Below are 20,262 nucleotides of genomic sequence, written 5' to 3'. Positions count from 1 at the left end.
GAACTTAGAGCATGGATTGGCATGTGGAATTGTGATGTTGTGGCATTAGTGTGGTTGCAGGAGGGGCAGGACTGGCAGCTCATTGAGGTGGGGGGGGTGATGAAAAGAGAAGGAATGGTATTGCTTGTCAGGGAAAATATCACAGCTGTGCTCAGGCAGGACAGACCAGAGGGCTCGCCTACTGAGGCTACATGGGTGGAGCTGAGGAACGGGAAAGGTATGACCACACTCGAGAATTGGAAGAAAAAATCTGTGGAGGGATAGCTGCAGGAAACATAAGGTTATGATAGTTGAAGATTTTAATTTTCCATATATTGACTGGACTCCCATACTGTAAAAGGCTGGATGGCTTGGAGTTTGTCAAATATGTTCAGGAAAATTTTCAATATATATAGAGATACCAACTAGAGAGAATGCAAATCTGTATCTCCTTTTAGGGAATGAGACAGGACAGATGACAGAAGTATGTGTAGGGGAACAATTTTGGTCCAGTGACCATAATGCCATTAGTTTCAAGTTAATTATGGAGAAAGATAGGACTGGGCTTCAGGTTGACATTCTAATTTGGAGAAAGGCTAATTTTAAGGAAGTCAGAAAGGATCTCGAATGTATGGATTGGGATAAGTTGTTTTTGGTCAAGGATGTGCAAGGTAAGTGGAGGACCTCCAAAAGTGAAATTTTGAGAGAAGAAAGTTTGTATGTTCCTGTCAGGATTAAAGGCAAGGTTAGCAGACATAGGGAAATTCTGTTTTTGAGCGATATTGGGGATCTGGTTCGGAGAGGAGAGAAGTGTATAGGCAACATGAAACAAATGAGGAACTTGAGGATTATAATGCTATAAAAACCTCGAAAGAAATCAAGAAAGCTAAAAGAAGACATGAAGTTGCTTTGACAGACATGTGAAGGAAAATCCTATGGGTTTCTACAAATGCAGGTATATTAAGAGCAAAAGGACAGTAAGGGACAAATTGGTCCTCTTGAAGATGAGAGCGGGTGATTTTGAATGGAGCCAAAAGAGATAGGGGAAGATCTTAATATTTTTTCCTAAGTATTCACTCAGGAAACAGGCACAGAATCGTGGGAAGTAAGGAAAGCAACCATGGAACCTTTTCAGATTAAAGAGGAGGAAGTGCTTGCTGTCTTAAAGCAAATAAGGATGGATAAATCCCCATGGCCTGACAAGATAATTCCATCAGACATTGATGGAGGCGATTGTAGAAATTGAAGGAGCTCTAGAAGAAATATCTAAAATGTCTTTAGTCACAGTTGTAGTGCCGGAAAATTGGAGGGTAGCTCACATTGTTTAAAAAAGGCTCCAACGGTAACCCTGGAAATTAAAGGCAGGTGAGCCTGACGTCACTAGTAGGTAAATTATTGGAAGGTGTGCTAAGATATGCAATTATTTGGATAGCTAGAAATTGATTAGAGATAGTCAACATTGCTTTGTGCGTGATAGGTCATATTTAACCAATCTTCTAGAGTTTTTCGAGGAGGTTACCAGGAAAGTTAACGAAGGAAAGGCTGTTGATGAAAGGCCTTTTACAAGGTCCCACATGGGAGGCTAGTCAGGAAGGTTCAGATGCTAAGTATTCATGGTGAAGAAATGAAATAGATTTGACAGTGGGAGAAGCCAGAGAGTAGTGGTGGATGGTTGCTTCTCAGACTGGAGGCCTGTGACTAGTGGTGTGCCTCAGGGATCGGTGCTGGGACCATTGTTGTTTGTCATCTATATCAATGATCTGAATGATAACGTGGTAAATTTGGATCAGCAAGTTTGCAGATGACACTTAAGATTGGAGGCATGGACAGCGAAGAAGCTTTTCAAAGCTTCAGAGGAATCTGGACCAGCTGGAAAGATGGGCTAAAAAATGGCAGATGGAGTTTAATGTAGACAAATGTGTTGCATTTTGGAAGGACAAACCATAAAAGGACATACACGGTCATTGGTAGGGCACTGAGGAGTGGGGTAGAACAGGGATCAGGGAATGCAGATACATAATTCCATGAAAGTGGTGTCACATATGGATAGGGTAGTAAAGAGAGCTTTTGGCATAGGGCCTTCATAAATAAAGCTATTGGGGAGAGGAGTTAGGATGTTATGGTAAAGTTGTGTAAGACATTGATGAAGTGAAATTTGGAATATTGTGTGCAGTTTTAATCACCTAACTACAGGAAAGAAGTTAATAAGATTGAAAGAGTGCAGAGAAGATTTAAGGATATTGTCTGGACTTTATACCCTGGAGCATAGAAGAATGAGAGGTGATTTGATAGAGGTAATTAAAATTATGAGGGGGATAGACCGAGTAAATGTAGATATGAGGGTGGGTGAGATACAAATCAGAGGAGAGGACATGGGTTAAGAGTGAAACTGGAAAAGTTTATGAGGAGCATGAAGGGGAACTTCACACAGAGTGGTGGGAGTGTAGAACAAGCACCCAGCTAAAGTGGCGAATGTGGGCTCAATTTTAACATTTCAGAAAAATTTGGACGGGTACATTAAAGGGAGAGGTATGGAGAGCTTATGGACTTGGTGCAGGTCAGTGGGACTAGGCAAAAAAAATGGTTCGGCACAGACTAGAAGGGTTGAAGGGGCTTGTTTTTTGTGCTGTAGTAAGCGTGGTTGCTTGTTGCCGCTGTACATCTGCACCACTTGTGCATGCACACAAAGGTGATACCTTATTGAGATTTGGGTCAAGAAAACTGGACTCTCCCAAAGTCCCTGCCACAATGGCCATTATTCTTGTAAGCCTCTTCTGAATTTTGATTTCATCTGATCTTTACCTGAAATCTAGAAATGTGTCCTTCCAGTATAGGTAATCCAAAGAGTAGTATAGTTAATGACAGATTTTCTTTGGACGCTAAATGAGCCAGGATAATTGTTGCATTGATCCTGGATTGAACCTCCTTCCTCACCGCGGTCTGGGGCCCCAAACAGGCTTTTCACGTGAAGCAACACTTCATTTGTACATCCAGAGTACTTATTTCTGCATCCAGTTGTGATATTCTCTACATCGGAGAGACCGGTCAAAAGCAGGGAGATCGCTTTGCTCAGCACCTCCCAGTAGCCAACTATTTCAATTCTGGGTCATGCTCACGTCTGTCCATCATCTTGTATACTGCCCCACCTTGACCACCCGCAGATTGGAGTCTGAGCATTCTCCAGCCACAAGGCATGATCATTGACTTTACTGCTTTCCATTAAACCTGATTGCCTTTTCTTTCCCCTCCCCCTTTCACCCACCCAGCCCTGCCATCCCCTACAGGCTGTGCAAGATTTCAGCCCGTCTCGATCACTGGTGCTGTAACACCATTGCGCTAACGGTGCTGCCCTATCTTTGCTTTTAAAGTTTGAGACATGACTAGTTGCTTTAATTTTTTTAGTGCTAAAGATGGTTAGGTGATTAACACTATCCTTGTCGCTTCATGTCCTTTGGGAAGAAAGTAAAACCACATCTCCATCGGGCACACAAAACGGCCAACCAGTTTACCTATCTCGGCTGCACCATTTCATCAGATGCAAGGATCGACAACGAGATAGACAACAGACTCGCCAAGGCAAATAGCGCCTTTGGAAGACTACACAAAAGAGTCTGGAAAAACAACCAACTGAAAAACCTCACAAAGATAAGCGTATACAGAGCCGTTGTCATACCCACACTCCTGTTCGGCTCCAAATCATGGGTCCTCTACCGGCATCACCTACGGCTCCTAGAACACTTCCACCAGCATTGTCTCCGCTCCATCCTCAACATTCATTGGAGCGCTTTCATCCCTAACGTCGAAGTACTCAAGATGGCAGAGGTCGACAGCATCGAGTCCACGCTGCTGAAGATCCAGCTGCGCTGGGTGGGTCACGTCTCCAGAATGGAGGACCATCGCCTTCCCAAGATCGTGTTATATGGCGAGCTCTCCACTGGCCACCGTGACAGAGGTGCACCAAAGAAAAGGTACAAGGACTGCCTAAAGTAATCTCTTGGTGCCTGCCACATTGACCACCGCCAGTGGGCTGATATCGCCTCAAACTGTGCATCTTGGCGCCTCACAGTTTGGCGGGCAGCAACCTCCTTTGAAGAAGACCGCAGAGCCCACCTCACTGACAAAAGGCAAAGGAGGAAAAACCCAACACCCAACCCCAACCAACCAATTTTCCCCTGCAACCGCTGCAACCGTGTCTGCCTGTCCCGCATCGGACTTGTCAGCCACAAACGAGCCTGCAGCTGACGTGGACATTTACCCCCTCCATAAATCTTCGTCCGCGAAGCCAAGGCAAAGAAGAAAGAAAACCACTATAACTACATCATATTTAATGTCCTGTAGGTAATGGACAGAGTGCTTAGCAACCACTAAAGTATTTCTGAAATGTAGCCACTGGTGCAAGATAGGAAATCCAGCAGTCATTTGGCATTCATCTAGCTTTGTTAAACAATGTGAAGATGACCAGATAACCAGTTTGACAAATGTTGGTTGAAGAATAAATATTGAATAAAACATTGGTGGAAAACTGGAGCTCCAGGGACCTGATCTTGGATGTTATATGTGTGAATTTGCACATAATCCCTCTGTCAGAGAGTTTAGTTTCCTTCTGTATTCCAAAGTTGATCTTTTAAATTAATTTGCTGTTATATGATATTTTTAAAATAAGGGATACATTTCTTTTTAAAAAGTCAAAGGTTTGTTGATGAAAATTGACTTGGTGTTAAATGGAGCAGGACCTCTGTCTGGAACAGCATCTTGCTCACCAGTAATTTTGCCATGGTTCCTTCCGAAGGCTTCAGTTCTTGCACTCCCTTTAAACTTGGCTCACTGAAAATTTATTATAGTACAGATGCCTAACCTTTTATCCAGATCATAGGGACCAGGTACCTGCCGCTGTTCAGAATCTCTGGATTTCAGAATCATTTTGATTTTGGTCCGTTTAAGCAAATGCCTTGCTCCTAGCACACCCTCCACCCCATCCCCCCAAAAGCCGATGCCGGACCATTTTGCGCCTTAGGCTCAGTTCAATGTGCGCCATAAAAGATGCTCTCGACCAGTGCATCCATTAGGTGGAGATTGGAGCCAACAGGGTGGCCAGTGTCAGCTGCTCAGAGCCAAAGGTCAAGTGGGGTAGAGCTGTTGGAGGAGCAGACTGTCGGGACCAAGTACTGGTGGCTTTTAGGCACTCCACCAGCTCGTCAGGCTGGCCCTTAGACACACCCCAGCAGCGGTTCCAGCTGCGTGGGGAATTATGGATCAGGAAGACGGCCATGGCTCCTGCATTGAGCCATCTGCCGCCTACTTGTCTCCCACTGGGTGCTGTGGGCTTTCCATTGAAGGTAAGAAAGGGCGCCCATGGGGATGTGACCTCCCTCTGAAAATGGAAAATTTATTATGGGAAATTAACGTAACTTATGTGTAATGCCATCTACTGAAAAAAATGCCAGTGTTTGGAATCCAAATAAAAGGTTAGATACCTTTACAGCCTCATATAGTTTGTTTAAAAAAAGAAGCAAATTAAGTTTATTATGGTTTAATTGAAATAAAATCCAATAGTTTATAAAACCTCGTACAGAATTATCAATTTTGCATTTATTAAATTGCAGTTTGAACCTGATGGGCCAGGTTTCTGTTTCCTGTGCTGAAGTCAGTCAGTGAAAAAATTCCTCCTAGTTTTCAAAATGTTGCTCTAGGACTTTTCATGTTTATTCAGGAGGGCAGTTAGAACAAGCAGGAAGAGCTTCACTGAGCATTTGTGGAACTAATTCTATCCAAGAACATGGTGTCTCCTAAATCATGCCTTGTATTTTGTGGAAAGGCATCAGGTTATAAGTTGGTTTGTACAGAATCCCTATCAGATACGTTTGATGGTGACACTGGAATCGCAAATATAAAGAAGATATGGTGAAAATGGGCACCAGAATTATTATTTCAAATTACTGAATTGATTGAATCCAGATGTTTGTAAGCCTAGCTTGATTGAAAGACCAGATACTATTTATTGGAATAATGTAGAATGTGAAGTTGGCATTGAATGATGGAGAGTTAAGCAGCTGGTGACTGGAAGTTCGGGATTATGTCCACAGGTTCAACAGAAGGAAGTCTATCTGAAGTAGGTTTTTTGAAAAGAGTGCGTTATTAGCAATGATTCAAGGCTATTGAATTCAAAGTAGTACAAGTAAATCTTTCACTCATATTGTTTCAGGACTGTGGATGTGAAAAGGATAAGGAGAGAGTATTTAAATTATTGTGATATGAGATGGTTCAGTAGTCAAATAAATGTTACATAATCACAAGATTCAAAGTGCTGTTTTGTGAGAGTTTTCTCCTCAGAAGGAAGTTATTGATCCAATATAGAAGGAAGAAAATTGAAGAATACCTAGCTTGTGCAGAATAATCATATTATACACCTAGTGCATGGACTTGAGGGCAAGCCAGCTGAAGATCCTCTCGACTGAACTAGAACTTGTGAAAAATGTTTCTGCATCATCGCTCAGCAGCCCCACCATCTGCTAATTGGCATTGCTTTTCTTGATTTGTCTTTTTTCTTTCAAGTACTATATTTTACTAACTGTACTTCCAGAAACATCAGTCACTAAAATTACACATCAGTTGTATATGGGAGAGGCAAAATAGTTAAACAAGATGAAGAAAGATATTTATTATGTCCAGTAGAAACAAATCAAATGTTGAATTTTAAAATCAAATTTTGTTGAACAGGATTTAAATCTTGGAAATGTATCCCCAGGCTATATATTAATGACATAATGTTTGCTTAAAGGAATGGCTACAAATTTCTGTATTGTTCAGCACGTGCTATTGGCATGGCAGACATGACGAGAGGGTATTTGCATTGGGTGAATGATAAAGGAACAATCCTTCCTAGAGGACCCGTACTGCTGGCTCCGAGTAGTCTTTTTTCAGCACTTCGTAGGTATGTGGCAGAATCTTCAATCAGTAAATGCATTGAGAAATATTTTATTTCACCAATTCATTTATTTGAATTTTGGTTTGAACAATTACTGAAATGTAATGCTGAAATATTATGATTGTCTACCTTGCCCAGAAAACTTTTACCACTTTTGAAGTTCCAAAGTGAGTTTCAGTATCGTTCATTTTGTTGAGATGTGGCCTTGACTGCCAAGCCCAAAAGGTTTGGTAGATGAATTAAAACTCCATTTGTGCGGAGTTTATCACTGAAGTTTAATCATATAAGTACAAATGGTGCTTTGATTGGCAGTAGGATAGTGGTCTTGGCTAATTTCCACATTGACATGTTTTCTTTAGATTCTAGTCAAAGATCAGAGGTATCTTGAGACCACAAATCTAGTTTAACTTTTGGATAGGTGAATCTGCCAGTGTGTGAAATGTTGCCTGGTAAAATCTGTTTAACTAGCTCAGACTCTAAAGATGATCCAAAGGATAAAGTAAAAACCACAAAAAATGTTGGAGGAACTCCTCAGGTCTTGCAGTGTCCACAGGAGGGAAAGATAAATATAGCCAATGTTTTGGGCCTGAGCCTGCGAGACCTGAGTTCTTCCAGCATTTTAGTGTTTTTACTACAATCACAACATGTGTAGACTTTAATGTTTTAATCCAAAGGATAAAAGGTCTGAACTCAATGTTGACTGACCATTTCTATGCATGGATGCTACCTAACTCATTGCATTCCTCCAAAGGTTAGCTGCTAGATTACACGCTGTGTGGTGGAATCGGTGAATGTCTGGGTTCAGTGACAAACTTTGTGAGCTAGTTTGTAGCTTAAATTAAAAATTCTCAATACTGTAACTTTTTAAAAGTTTCTGTAAGCTAAGAATTTTGTAGAAATATTGTTCCATATGTAATTGTGTTATCGGAGTTGGTAACCACAGAAGTAAAAAGTTTAATCATTCAAAATCCCTCACAGTTACATTTCCTTGAGGTGGAATTAACTTTACAAAAGCTTCAGCAATCTCTCATGGATTACTTGATAGGCTGAAGTGCAAGAAATCCTTAACAAATAGCTGGAAGGATTCCAGGCCACAAACATTTGGGGAACAAGTAAAAGACCAGGCTTCATCACTCTTTGCGTGAGGGCATTAATGTTCATTGTGTCTGACACTGTACCTATTTAATTACAGAGAAGTAATAGAGAAGAAACCAGAAAAATTTAAGATAGAATGTTTGAATGACATCAAAAATTTGTTTAATATTTACAACCAACCTTTCTACGCTGCTTTTGGGAACCGACCTAATGTAAGTTTCCACCAATACTTTTATCCTATACAGGTACTCCCCGACTTGCGACCTATGAGACTTATGTCCGTACGACTGAATTTTTTAAAAATATTTCGGAAAAAATATAAAATTTACGCAGTTTATGTTGTATTTTACAAACTATAAAGGGATACAGAGCACGTAAGTGCCAAAATATTCATACTTACCTTGTTAAGTCGGCATCTTGGGGACTATAGGCTGGGCGTGGCCATCTTGATTCCTGTGTGGATGCACGAGAGTTAAGGGCGCTAACTTGCCCTGTTATAGTTTGTCAAATACAACATTTGATTAAAAAGTTTGCTTTAAAACTTCAGTACTCCACGAGCAAAATTCCGACTTGCGTCCATTTCAAGATATGACTAATCCTTTGGTCCCAATTACGATTGTAAGTTGGGAAGTACCTGTACATCAAACATGATCTAATGAATGTTTTATAAAAGAAATTAATACAAAACTTTTGCATAAAATTAAAAACATATGTTTTGCTCGCTCATGATTTAACAGTGATTAGATAACTTGAAATTTCAAACCTTACTCATTTTTTTTAAGGATGTCTGTGCCTATAAGCAAGTTGGAGTCCCAGACTATAGAATCTTTACAGTTAACCCTAAAGGTGAACTAATACAGGAGCAAACCAAGGGCAATAAATCTTCGTAAGTATTCCCTGCTGACCTCAAGCAAAGAAACAAACTGCCAGAGTAACTCAGTGGGTTAGGAAGCATCTGTGGAGGGAAATGAAGAGGGTGAAAAACCTTCATCTTGACTGAAAGGGTGGAGGGGAGATAAACAGTATAAAGACGTGCAGGGTGGTGCATAGGTGGATCCAGGGGAGGCTTGATGTGCAAGTAGAGGAGGGTAGAGATAGGACAGAAGTTGGTAAGTGATAATTGTAGACAACAAAGGCCTGTAGAGCAGAAGAACAGTGTCTTGTTTTCTGCCTGGGTAAGTCCTTTTACCCTTTCTTTCCTATCCCCACCTGCTCCATCTGCCCATCATCTAGACACTCCTCCCACTGTTCCAATCTACTCACCATCCTCCCTTATTTGGTTCCATTCTTCACTGAACCTTTTCAAATTCCTGTAGCCTTATGTTGTCTCCTCTTGGCGCCTCCCAGCCTCTGTGCTAACTCCACCCTTACCTCCCCACCTGATTCTGTCTGTCAGTCAACCTTTCTTCACCTGGATCCACTTGATGCTTGCTACTATTGCCCCATCTCTCCCCTCAAATCTAAAAATCCAAATAAAGAGCCAAGACAATTTTAAGAAGCAATGGGGGAGGTGGGACAATAGGTTGATATCACATCCAATCTTTCATGGGGCAATAATCCATGTTTTTTTTAAATATATATTTAACTACTTTTTCAAAATACGTTCTAATTTGAACTCTCTCCTTTTTCAGGTATATTAGATTGAGTGAGCTTGTTGAACATGTCTTCCCTTTGCTCAGTCAAGAGCAGTGTTCTGCTTTTATTTATCCAGAATATAGCCACTTCAACTATTGGCGAGATGTGCTACCAAGTATCGATATGGAAGAACTTAATTAGATATTGCTATTCATTGAATTCTTGTCAAAGAAATTCCAAGTAAATTATACTTTTCAAAGAGTCTGATTCAGGTGCAGGTTTTCATGAAAATAATTTGGTTTTATTTGTGTTCTGGTTCAATTGTTGCTGAAATATGGTAACACAGTTCAGACCAGCACAATCCTCAGGAATCTAACCATGTGTTCATTTGACCAATTGGTTGTAGCAGAAGGAAATCAATGATTCTAGTTGTGAGCTGTATCTAAGGCATTATTAACACTCTCATCATTCCAGTTGCTACTTCTAGTAACTTTTTTTTAAAAGAACAACTTGGTTTAGATATTACTCAGTATATTTAAAGTGACAATATTTTTAATACCTGAAAAATGAGCTGAATCCTTGGGATATGAAGGAACCTAATAATAACCAAAATGGCCAATTATATTTTGTAGCAGTGATCTAAATCATGTTACAAACCTCATGTTATTTGATGCTACTTCAGCTATGGTGTAAATGAACGCCAATTTTGTTTTCAGTTAAAATCAAACCATTTGCACTTTCATTACTATAAATCAGATATAAATGGTACCTGAACACTCAAATGGAGGGGTGAGAAAGTCTTGCAACCAGATGCATGCTACATGCAGGTTATTTTTATGTATTTAATCAATTGCCATGAACTTCATCCATGGTCTCATGAATTCCTTCAATTAGCAATCTGTTTTTCAACCTTGATAGAGTAATACAGGAGGGTTTTTCATTGAGGCATTTCACATTACAGCACGTGATTCTTTCTATGAAAGATATAGATTAGTGTTATAAAATAACAATTATGAAAAGATAATTATATTCTTTAAAGTGGTTAAATTGGATGTATTATACTGGTGGAAGGTAAATAACGAATAGACATATTTCTTTAAACTATTTGTGCCAGGAATGTTTCCATTGTTTGAAATGGCAACAAATTATGAATTTTGTTTTAATCACCCATCCCGTACAAGCTCTTGGGGGATGTTTTACATCCTGTTATAATCCTGGTAATGGGTTTACAGCATTTTCTCTCACCTGTGCACACTTTGTTGAGGCTAGTAAGTTAAACACATTTTGTGTTGATCATTTAAAATTGCTATGTTTCTGATCATGGACACCACCTATCAAGGAAAGTTTAATAATCATTTATGGTAACCTCAGCAGTTGCTTTAACCAGCTTGGATTTCAGTGATTGTATCAGTATTCTATCGCAGAACGTGTACCTATAATACCCATGTTTAACGCAAACTTTGATAGGTGTATGTACATACACATTCTTGCTGAGACATTATAGTGTCAGAATGAACTTGTATTTCTGTGTGACCTAGAGTATTCTGTTCACAGAAAATGGCATTTTACTCAATTGATTGTTTCAATATACTATGAAAGTTTGTGTTCAGTACAGAGGAATGCAATCATTTGTTGTACAATATTGGAATGCAGATAGAAGTTTAGGATGCACATTTTCCCCAAAAGTTTCAACATTTTGATCTTCCAGGGTGCATGTTGTTAAAACTTGTATCTGAAGATTAAACTTGATTTGACTGGATCCTGCATGCAGAAGTGGTAGAGTTGAACAACTAGCAAATCTGTAACAGAAATGTAACCTTGCAGTAAAAGAAAAGTACATTGTAACTTAGTTCTCTGTAAAAATGATCAACAATTTTACTAAGATGCCTGCTATTAATGAAAGATGAAGCTGTAAAAGATGTCAATTTTTGGTGTGAATGCTATATCCAAAGCTTATCTGACAAGAGAGAATGCCCACTTCATTAAAGTTCTGAAAACCTCTTCTGTCAGTTTTCTCAAACTTCTAACTAGTTTATACCAAGTATAGCTTTGAGGCATTTGAGCACTGGGATTCCTAAACATTAATGGAACAGAAAAAATAGTTGTTATGGTTCAGCCCAACAATGACATTTTATTAGAATTCCATTCAGAACAATTTGTTTGGCAGTATTATTTCATTCAACTAGCTTTGTACTGGTTTGTCATTAAAATTATATTATTCCACCCTCAAAAACTGCATCCGTCATTGTGTATTGATGTGCATTATTGATTCAGTTATTTTTAATCCCAATGAAATATAACATACAGGGTAAGCATTAAAGCTATACATTTTTTTTTAAAAAGTTAAAATAGTGAATAGGATAAACATCCTTGCTGGTAACAGTATTTGAGATCAAATCATTCTTTTGATAAGATGGATCAGTAATTCAGCTCCATTGCAAGTGCAAACGTTTGCTTGTATTTTGGGGTTTCAGTTGATATTGTTGCCTTTTTAGTGTCCATAGAGAGAGAGAACACGAAAGCAGACCCTAGTTTGCCCTAATTCTACTTTACCTTATTTTAGAAAATATACTTTAAATTAGATTTTCTCTTGGTTAGCTCATAGGATGACACTTAATTCCATAAATCGTACAAGATTTTTTAAAAAATGAAACAAAATAATGCTCCAATCAAAGCAGCCTCTGGGAAGAGAGTTGTCCACAGATACTATCCGACTTGAGAATTTCTGGTGTTTTATGTTTTAGAATAATCTCTCAAGTATTTATTATATTGTGGATCATCAACTTTAAAATATTGGTTTTAGCATCCTCAAGGTTTAAGATAACTTCCACTATTGGAACAATGAGACAAGGTGCTGCTCATTGGCAGTAGTTATGTGTGGACATTTCATTTGGGCCCTGGTAGGTCTGCATCTGTAAAGGAAGCTTTTGATGCCACAAGAAAGAGAGGATCCCAAAGTTAAAGTAGTAAACTACTATAATTTTAAAATGTATTGTTTGAAACTAAAATGTATAAATGAGTAAGAAAACAGTTCAACTATTATAAATATTTTATTGACCTTGTTTCAAATGTTCTTTGTTAAAATGAATTTCTCAGGTATGTTTAAAAATGGTTAAATGTCCCAATACTAGTTAAGGTAGTGAAAAAAGCATGATGCTGAAACAGGCCATGAAAGACCTCAACAATGAAGACGCTGTTTACATCCGGTACCGCACGGATGGCAGTCTCTTCAATCTGAGGCGCCTGCAAGCTCACACCAAGACACAAGAGCAACTTGTCCGTGAACTACTCTTTGCAGACGATGCCGCTTTAGTTGCCCATTCAGAGCCAGCTCTTCAGCGCTTGACGTCCTGTTTTGCGGAAACTGCCAAAATGTTTGGCCTGGAAGTCAGACTGAAGAAAACTGAGGTCCTCCATCGGCCAGCTCCCCACCATGACTACCAGCCCCCCCCCACATCTCCATTGGTCACACAAAACTCAAAACGGTCAACCAGTTTACCTATCTCGGCTGCACCATTTCATCGGATGCAAGGATCGACAACGAGATAGACAATAGACTCGCCAAGGCAAATAGCGCCTTTGACGACAACATAAAAGAGTCTCGAAAAACAACCAACCTGAAAAACCTCACAAAGATAAGCGTATACAGAGCCATTGTCATACCCACACTCCTTTTCGGCTCCGAATCATGGGTCCTCTACCGGCATCACCTACGGCTCCTAGAACGCTTCCACCAGCGTTGTCTCCACTCCATCCTCAACATTCATTGGAATGGCTTCATCCCTAACATCGAAGTACTCGAGATGGCAGAGGCCGACAGCATCAAATCCACGCTGCTGAAGATCCAACTGCGCTGGGTAGGTCACATCTCCAGAATGGAGGACCATCGCCTTCCCAAGATCGTGTTATATGGCGAGCTCTCCACTGGCCACTGTGACAGAGGTGCACCAAAGAAGAGGTACAAGGATTGCCTAAAGAAATCTCTTGGTGCCTGCCACATTGATCACCGCCAGTGGGCTGATCTCGCCTCCAAACGTGCATCTTGGCGCCTCACAGTTCGGCGGGCAGCAACCTCCTTTGAAGAAGACTGCAGAGCCCACCTCACTGACAAAAGACAAAGGAGGAAAAACCCAACATCCAACCCCAACCAACCAATTTTCCCTTGCAACCGCTGCAACCGTGTCTGCCTGTCCCGCATCGGACTTGTCAGCCACAAATGAGCCTGCAGCTGACGTGGACATTACCCCTCCATAAATCATCGTCCGCGAAACCAAGCCAAAGAGAGAAGAGTTAAGGTAGTTAATTAATTTGTATGCTTCAACATTTGCCATGAACTTCATCCATGCTCTCATAAATTCCTTCAATTAGCAGTCTGTCTTTCAACCTTGATAGAGGAGCGAGGAGGAAGGTAAGGTAATAAATTCTGTTCCCTACCGGGCTCAGGCCTAGTTGGTTTGAGCAGCGAGTTGGAGGAGGCAGCGACCAGAGCTCGGAGGAGGAAGAGTGAGGTGAGAGTGACGGGGTTAATTGATCAAGGGCCAATAAAAGGAGGGTAAGGCAAAGGAGCAGCCCAGTGAGTGAGTGGCCTGGTGAAGGAGTGGGGCTTAGAGGCTTTGGCGAGCTGAGGTTGAGCCTATCTGGTTTAAGGCAAGACTATATTTGTCACATATTATCTTTTTGTTTTTTCTCTTTATATGGTGTTTGCTGTTCTCAATGTCAATGTGGGAGGTCCTGGAGTCTTCTAGCCTCTCGGACATCCACGTCTGCACTAGGTGTACTGAGCTGCAGCGTCTCAGGCACCAAGTTAGGGAACTGGAGCACAGCTCATTGACCTCACTCTAGTCAGGGAGAGTGAGGCTGTCATAGATAGTTGTAGCCAGGTGGTCACACCAGAGCCATGGGAGGAGGATCAGTGGCTTACAGTTAGGAGAGGGAAGAGGCAGGTACAAGAGAGGGCCCCTGTGACGAGACAGGTAGGGGATACTGTGGATACGATAAAGAAAACCGGATGGTGGTTTGCCTCCCTGGTGCCAGGGTCTGGGATGTAGCTTCTCGTGTCCAAGGTGGGGAGGTAATGAGCCAGAGGTCATGCTACATGTTGGCATGTAGGGAGGAAGAGTGAAGTGGTCTTAAAAAATGAATATAGGGTGACTGAGGTGTGAATTGGGGAGCTAAAAAGAAGGACCAGAAAGGGGGTCATCACTAGATTACTTCCAGTCCCACGTGATAGTGAGGGCAAGAATAGTATCGGCTGGACGATGAATGCGTGGCTGAAGGGGTGGAGTAAGGGGCAGGGATTCAAGTTCTTGGATCACTGGGACCTTTTTCAGGGGGAAGTGGGACAGACGGGTTGCATTTGAATCCCAGGGGGACCAGGATCCTGGCGGTGGCATTTACTAAGGAGGCTTTAAACTAGTATGGTTGGGGAAAGGTGCCATATAAAAGAGAACAGGAAAGAGACAGTTTGTCTGCAAATAGAGAAGGCTTGTAAACAAAGTTTGGGGGTAGAAAGACAAGTGATCGAGAAGAAAAATGATTGATGCAATATTGGTAATAAATAAGAGTTGACCATAAAGGTAGGGACAAACAGAGGGAAAGATGTGGTATCTCTCTGAAATGCATTTCCTTTAATACTACTAGGAGTATTGTAAGGAAGGTGGACAAGCTGAAGGTGTGGATAGAGACTTTGCAGTATGACGTGGGGGTGATTACCACGTTGCAGGAGGGTTGTGACTGGCAGCGAAATATTCCAGGATTTCGCTGCTTTAAGTGTGATAGAATTGGGGTAAGGGGGGTGGTGTAGCATTCCTTGTCAGGGTGCTGATGCGAGATAGATTGGAGGGCTCGTCGAGGGAGGCAGTATGGGTGGATAAATGGAAAAGGAGAAGTTACAATTATAGGCATGTTTTATAGACTGCCTAGTGGAGAGCGAGAAATAGAGGAGCAAATATATAAGGAAGTAGTAGAGATTTGCAATAGACACAGGGTTCTGTTAGTGGGGGATTTTAATTTTCCTAATATAGATTGGGAAACACATTCTGTGAAGGAACTGGATGGATTAGAATTTGTAAAATGTGTGCAGGATAGTTTTTTGCAGCAATACGTTGAGGTACCCACTAGAGAAAGGGCAGTGTTGGATCTACTGTTGGGGAATGAGAGGGCAGGTGACTGAGGTGTGTGTTGGAGTCCACTTTGGATCCAGTGATCGTGTTACCATTAGTTTCAATATAATTATGGAAAGGGATAGGTCTGGTCCAAAGATTAAGGTTTTTGAGTGGCGGAAAGCAAGATTTGAAAAAATAAGGGATTTGCAAGGAGTAGTTTGGACTGATTTGTTTTATAGGAAGGAGGTACAGGAGAATTGAAGGTCTTTTAAAGGTGAGATTTTGAGGGTGCCGAATCTTTATGTTCCTGATAGGATAAAAGGCAGGGCCAAAAGTTTGAGAGCCGTGGTTTTCAGGGAGATTAGAAAGTTGGTTCGAATTAAAAGGGAGGCCTACATTAAATATAAGAAACAAGGTATAAATGAGATGCTTGGAAAATACATGGATTGTAAAAAAGCTCAAGAAAGAAATTAGGAAAGTGAAAAGGTGCGAGGTGGCTATAGCGAACAGGGTGAAAGTAAATCCGAAGGGTTTTTAAAAATATGTAAATAGCAAAAGGAGAGTGAAGGTCCCTTAGAGAATCAGAGCGGACAACTATGTGCAGAGCCGAATGAGATGGGGGAGATAATTGAATGAGTTCTTTCGTATTCACTAAGGAAAAGGATATGGAATCGTGTAGGATAAGAGAAGCAAAAGGGGTGATTATGGAAAATGTAGGGATTAGGAAAGAGGGGGTGTTGGAACTTATGAGGCATATAAAGGTGGATAAGACTCCAGGACCCGACAGGATTTTCCCCAGGACCTTGAGGGAAGTCAGGGAGGAAATAGTGGAGGCTCTGACAGTGATTTTTCAACAGTCTCTAGAGGGGAGGCATGGTGCCGCAGGATTGGTGTGTCAAATGTGGTTCCCCTGTTTAAAAAGGGTTCCAGGTGTAGGCAATTATAGGCCAGTAAGTTTGATGTCAGTGGTCAGTAAACTAGTGGAAAGTATTCTTAGAGATAATATATAAGTACCTAGAGAGGCAGGGACACCCAACATGGGTTTGTGCAGGGAAGGTCATGTTTGACAAATCTTGTTGAATTTTTTGAGGAGGTGACTAGGAAGGTTGATGAGAATAGAATAGTAGATGCAGTCTATATGGATTTCAATAAGGCCTTCGATAAGGTTCCATGTGGAAGGAAGGTTCCAGCGCTAGGTATTAATGTTGAGATAGTCATATGTGTTCAACAGTGGCTAGAAGGTAGATGCCAGAGAGTCATGGTGGATAACTGTCAGGATGGAGGCCAGTGACAAGCAGTGTGCCTCAGGGATCAGTGTTGGGTCCCTTGTTTGTCATTTACATGAATGATTTGGATGATGGAGTGGTAAATTGGGTTAGTAAATATAAGGATGATACAAAAATACAGGGAGTTGTGGATAGTAAAGATGGTTTTCAGAGACTGCTTAGAAGAGTGGGCTGAAAGATGGCGGAAGGAGTTTAATACCGATAAGTGTGAAGTGCTTAATTTTAGGAGGAATAATCAAAACAGGACATAGGCAGTGAAGGGGAGGGGATTGACGAAGGCAGAGGAACAGTTCATCGTTCTTTGAAAGTGGAGTCTCGTGGATAGAGTGGTAAAGAAGGCTTTTGGTATGCTGACCTTTATAAATCAAAGCATAGAATATAGGAGCTGGGAAGTGATGTTGAGACTATTCAAGGCATTGGTGAGGCCAAATTTGGAATAGTGTGTGCAGTTCTGGTCCCCAAATTATAGGAAGGATATCAATAAGGTAGAGATGGTGCAGAGAAGATTTACTAAAATGTTGCCTGGATTGCAGTATCTAGAATACAAAGAAAGATTGGAGCGTAGAAGGTTGAGGAGGAATTTGGTAAAGGCATTTAAAATTATGAGGGGATTGATAAGAGTAGATGTGAATAGGTTCTTCCCCTTGAGGGTAGGTGAGATTGGAACAAGGGGTCATGAGTTAGGGTGAGGGAACAAAAGTTTAGATGCAACATGAGAGGGAGTTTCTTCACTCAGAGAGTGGTGGCTCAGTGGAATGACCTTCTGGAAGAGGTGGTTGCAGCAAGGTCAATTTTGTCATTTAAGAAAAAGTTGGATAGGGGATTGGAGGGTTATGGGTAGGGTGCAGGTAAGTGGGACTGAGGGGCTGAGATGGCCTGTTTCCTTACTGTAATTGTAAAAAAAATCTCAAATCCCAAGGGGCAACAAAGTATATTGTCAGCTACTAACAAAAAAAAGGTGTTATTCTTGCACTTGAAAGTGTCTAGGATCTGGCCATGAATGCAAGAAATATAATCTACAGTTACCTGAAATTAAGGTTGGTTATGTTGTGATCAGTCAATTATTTCACTTAAGAGTTTTGTTTTTCCTAATGGTTGTCCATATCATTGAAACAACTTTCCCATTTTCTCTACCAACCCACTCAGTAAATTGCCATTTTAATATTTTGGCAAAATACATTATTTAGTTTTGTGCTCACAGCTGTTCACTATTTAATGTAGAAATGTAAGAGAACACAAGATTTTATCTTTGCAATGTACCACAACATTTTAAATCATGACTTAAAGTTTTGATTTTATTGGTATGTTTAACACTCAGCTTGCATTTAATAAAGCACAGCATATTTAAATTACTTTAAATCTTAGCATGTGATAGCCTAGATGCAATTTTACTTTTTAATTGCCCTTATGTATTTACAACCAAGAGAGTTGTTGCTGGTGGGGGTGGGGGGGTGAAATTAGATTGTATTCAGAGGCATGTTTGCAAAGCTTTGTGGAACAATTTTTTAGGATTCAAATAGTGATGGGAAAAATTGTTTGCTAAATTAAAATGAGACATCACAAAATATTTAAAGCATAGTTTTTCCATCCCATGAATATAGGTTGCTCATATTTAAATATGTAATACAATAATGGCCTTTCCTCCATTGACAGTGCTTGGAATCCTCCAGCTGTGATATTCTGGGAAATTTTGTCAAGTGTAAAAGCAATCTTTAACTCACTCCCGCAAATGCTTTTCAGTCTGGATGAACTACTGTGGAAAGGTTATTTAAAAGAACTCAAAATAGTAAAATTAAATGTTAGAAGCTTATCCAAAATTCTAATCTGGTGGAATTAGTCCTTAAAAGTTGAATTGACATTTTATAAAATATTTGATTGTCATATTCAGGAATATCCACATCCCTTGACACCCTAAATCGGTGTATTTAAATTTTTTATTTGCCTGGCTTTCAGGTTGGCTAGCTCTGAGGGGATGTTTCGTAGAGCAAAGTCCCACTGAAAGTTGAATACATTTCATCTGTGTCAACTAGTTTACCATCAATTACAACAACACTCACTTCTTCCCCAACTTTAAGATTCAGGATCAGGTTGAAGGTCCCAACTCCTCCACAAATATCTCTTCTCAGAAAGGGTCTTTGAGATTCCAATACTTCTATTTGATAGCCAGAAGTGTCCATCTGCATGATACCTTTATTAGAAACAGTGAGAATTGCTTCAATGTGCTCATTCCTCTGAGGAGCGAGCACTGCAGTGATGAGGTACTGTCCCTCAAAAGGAGCTGTAAATATACCTGAAACAAAATGAAGGGTAATTTAGATAACCCAGTATCATTTTTTTTTTGAGTTAAAATCACGTAACACTATCTTCTTAATCATTTTTTTTTAAAAATTGTGTTTGAGAGTGGGGAAAAAAAGCAATCTATTTTGTAATCCTCCAAATTTAAATCATCCATTTTTACACTATAAAATGTAGAACCGTTACTGGAAATCAAAACAGCTCAGGTATTTTTGTCCTCAGTCTCTTTCCCTTCTCTAACTAAATTGGCAGTTGTAACCACAGAACTGCCATCTTTTCAGCATTATGTTCTAACTAAAAATAAAGATTTGCTCCTCTTCACACTGTCGTTACACTATAAATGACTGGGGTGGTTCAGTAATATTTGCTATTTAAAGTATGAACCTCCACAGTTTTTTCCCAGTTCCATAATTTGCTGTTCTGTAGTCATTGCTCTGTGCTGGTGACTGCTTGCTGAACACCTCCAGACAACTTGCTGGCCGGCATCAGCTGTCAAGCTTCCATGTCTGTTACATTAATTCTCAATGCCAACTTGAAGTGCACCACCTCTCCTTCCACACGGCACATTAATTACAGCTACTAGTCACTTAAGTTCATCATCTCTTTCCAGTTTAATTTTTCTTTTTGATCTCAGATTTCACTCACCTATATCATCTTCAGATGTACCTTTTGTTATTCAATCATTGCCATTCAGTCTTCTTAATCTTCTCCACCCCACCCTTTTTGTTTTACCTCCAACTTGTTCCAATGGAACTCAAAATATTTTTTTTCTTCAGGGACCTAAGCATTTCTATCATTTCCTTTACATCATTCTTCAATTGCCATTCCCAAGTCTTAAAAGTTATCAAGCACAAAAACAGGCCCTATTGCCCAACTCATTCATGATAACCCTATTTGGCCCATATCTCTCAAAATTTGACTATCCATGCATCTGCCCAAACATCTTTTAAGCTGTAACTGTCCATCTCTATCATTGCCCCTGCCAGCCCATTCCCTCTGCATA

General features: G+C 40.4%; 2 protein-coding genes across 8 annotated transcripts in view; one reads left to right on the top strand and one right to left on the bottom strand.

Moving 5' to 3' along the window:
* The window catches only part of lpin2 (lipin 2), a 160,138-nt gene extending 148,331 nt beyond the window's left edge, over positions 1-11,807 (top strand). For 5 of the 6 annotated variants that reach the window (XM_069921744.1, XM_069921746.1, XM_069921743.1 and 2 more), the window contains 4 exons: positions 6,758-6,910; positions 8,097-8,211; positions 8,782-8,885; positions 9,631-11,807. In XM_069921744.1, coding sequence (XP_069777845.1) covers positions 6,758-6,910; positions 8,097-8,211; positions 8,782-8,885; positions 9,631-9,775 — 517 coding nt within the window. In that variant the 3' untranslated portion in view covers positions 9,776-11,807. The remainder of the gene's footprint in view (positions 1-6,757; positions 6,911-8,096; positions 8,212-8,781; positions 8,886-9,630) is intronic. The other variant, XM_069921747.1, reaches the window with a different exon arrangement.
* Positions 7,882-20,262, bottom strand: part of LOC138755551 (EMILIN-2-like) — a 112,904-nt gene continuing 100,523 nt past the window's right edge. The window contains exons 8-9 of one of the 2 annotated variants that reach the window (XM_069921742.1): positions 19,022-19,254; positions 7,882-11,373 (exon numbers count right to left, since the gene is read on the bottom strand). In XM_069921742.1, the coding sequence (XP_069777843.1) occupies positions 11,365-11,373; positions 19,022-19,254 (242 nt within the window). In that variant the 3' untranslated portion in view covers positions 7,882-11,364. Of the gene's footprint in view, positions 11,374-18,241; positions 19,255-20,262 lie in introns of those variants that run through there. The other variant, XM_069921741.1, reaches the window with a different exon arrangement.

This window comes from Narcine bancroftii, chromosome 2 (genome assembly GCF_036971445.1).
Source record: "Narcine bancroftii isolate sNarBan1 chromosome 2, sNarBan1.hap1, whole genome shotgun sequence".
In the NCBI taxonomy this organism is placed as follows: Eukaryota; Metazoa; Chordata; class Chondrichthyes; order Torpediniformes; family Narcinidae; genus Narcine; species Narcine bancroftii.
The sequence above is the reverse complement of the archived record's forward strand: the minus strand, read 5'-3'. Positions and strand labels throughout refer to the sequence as shown.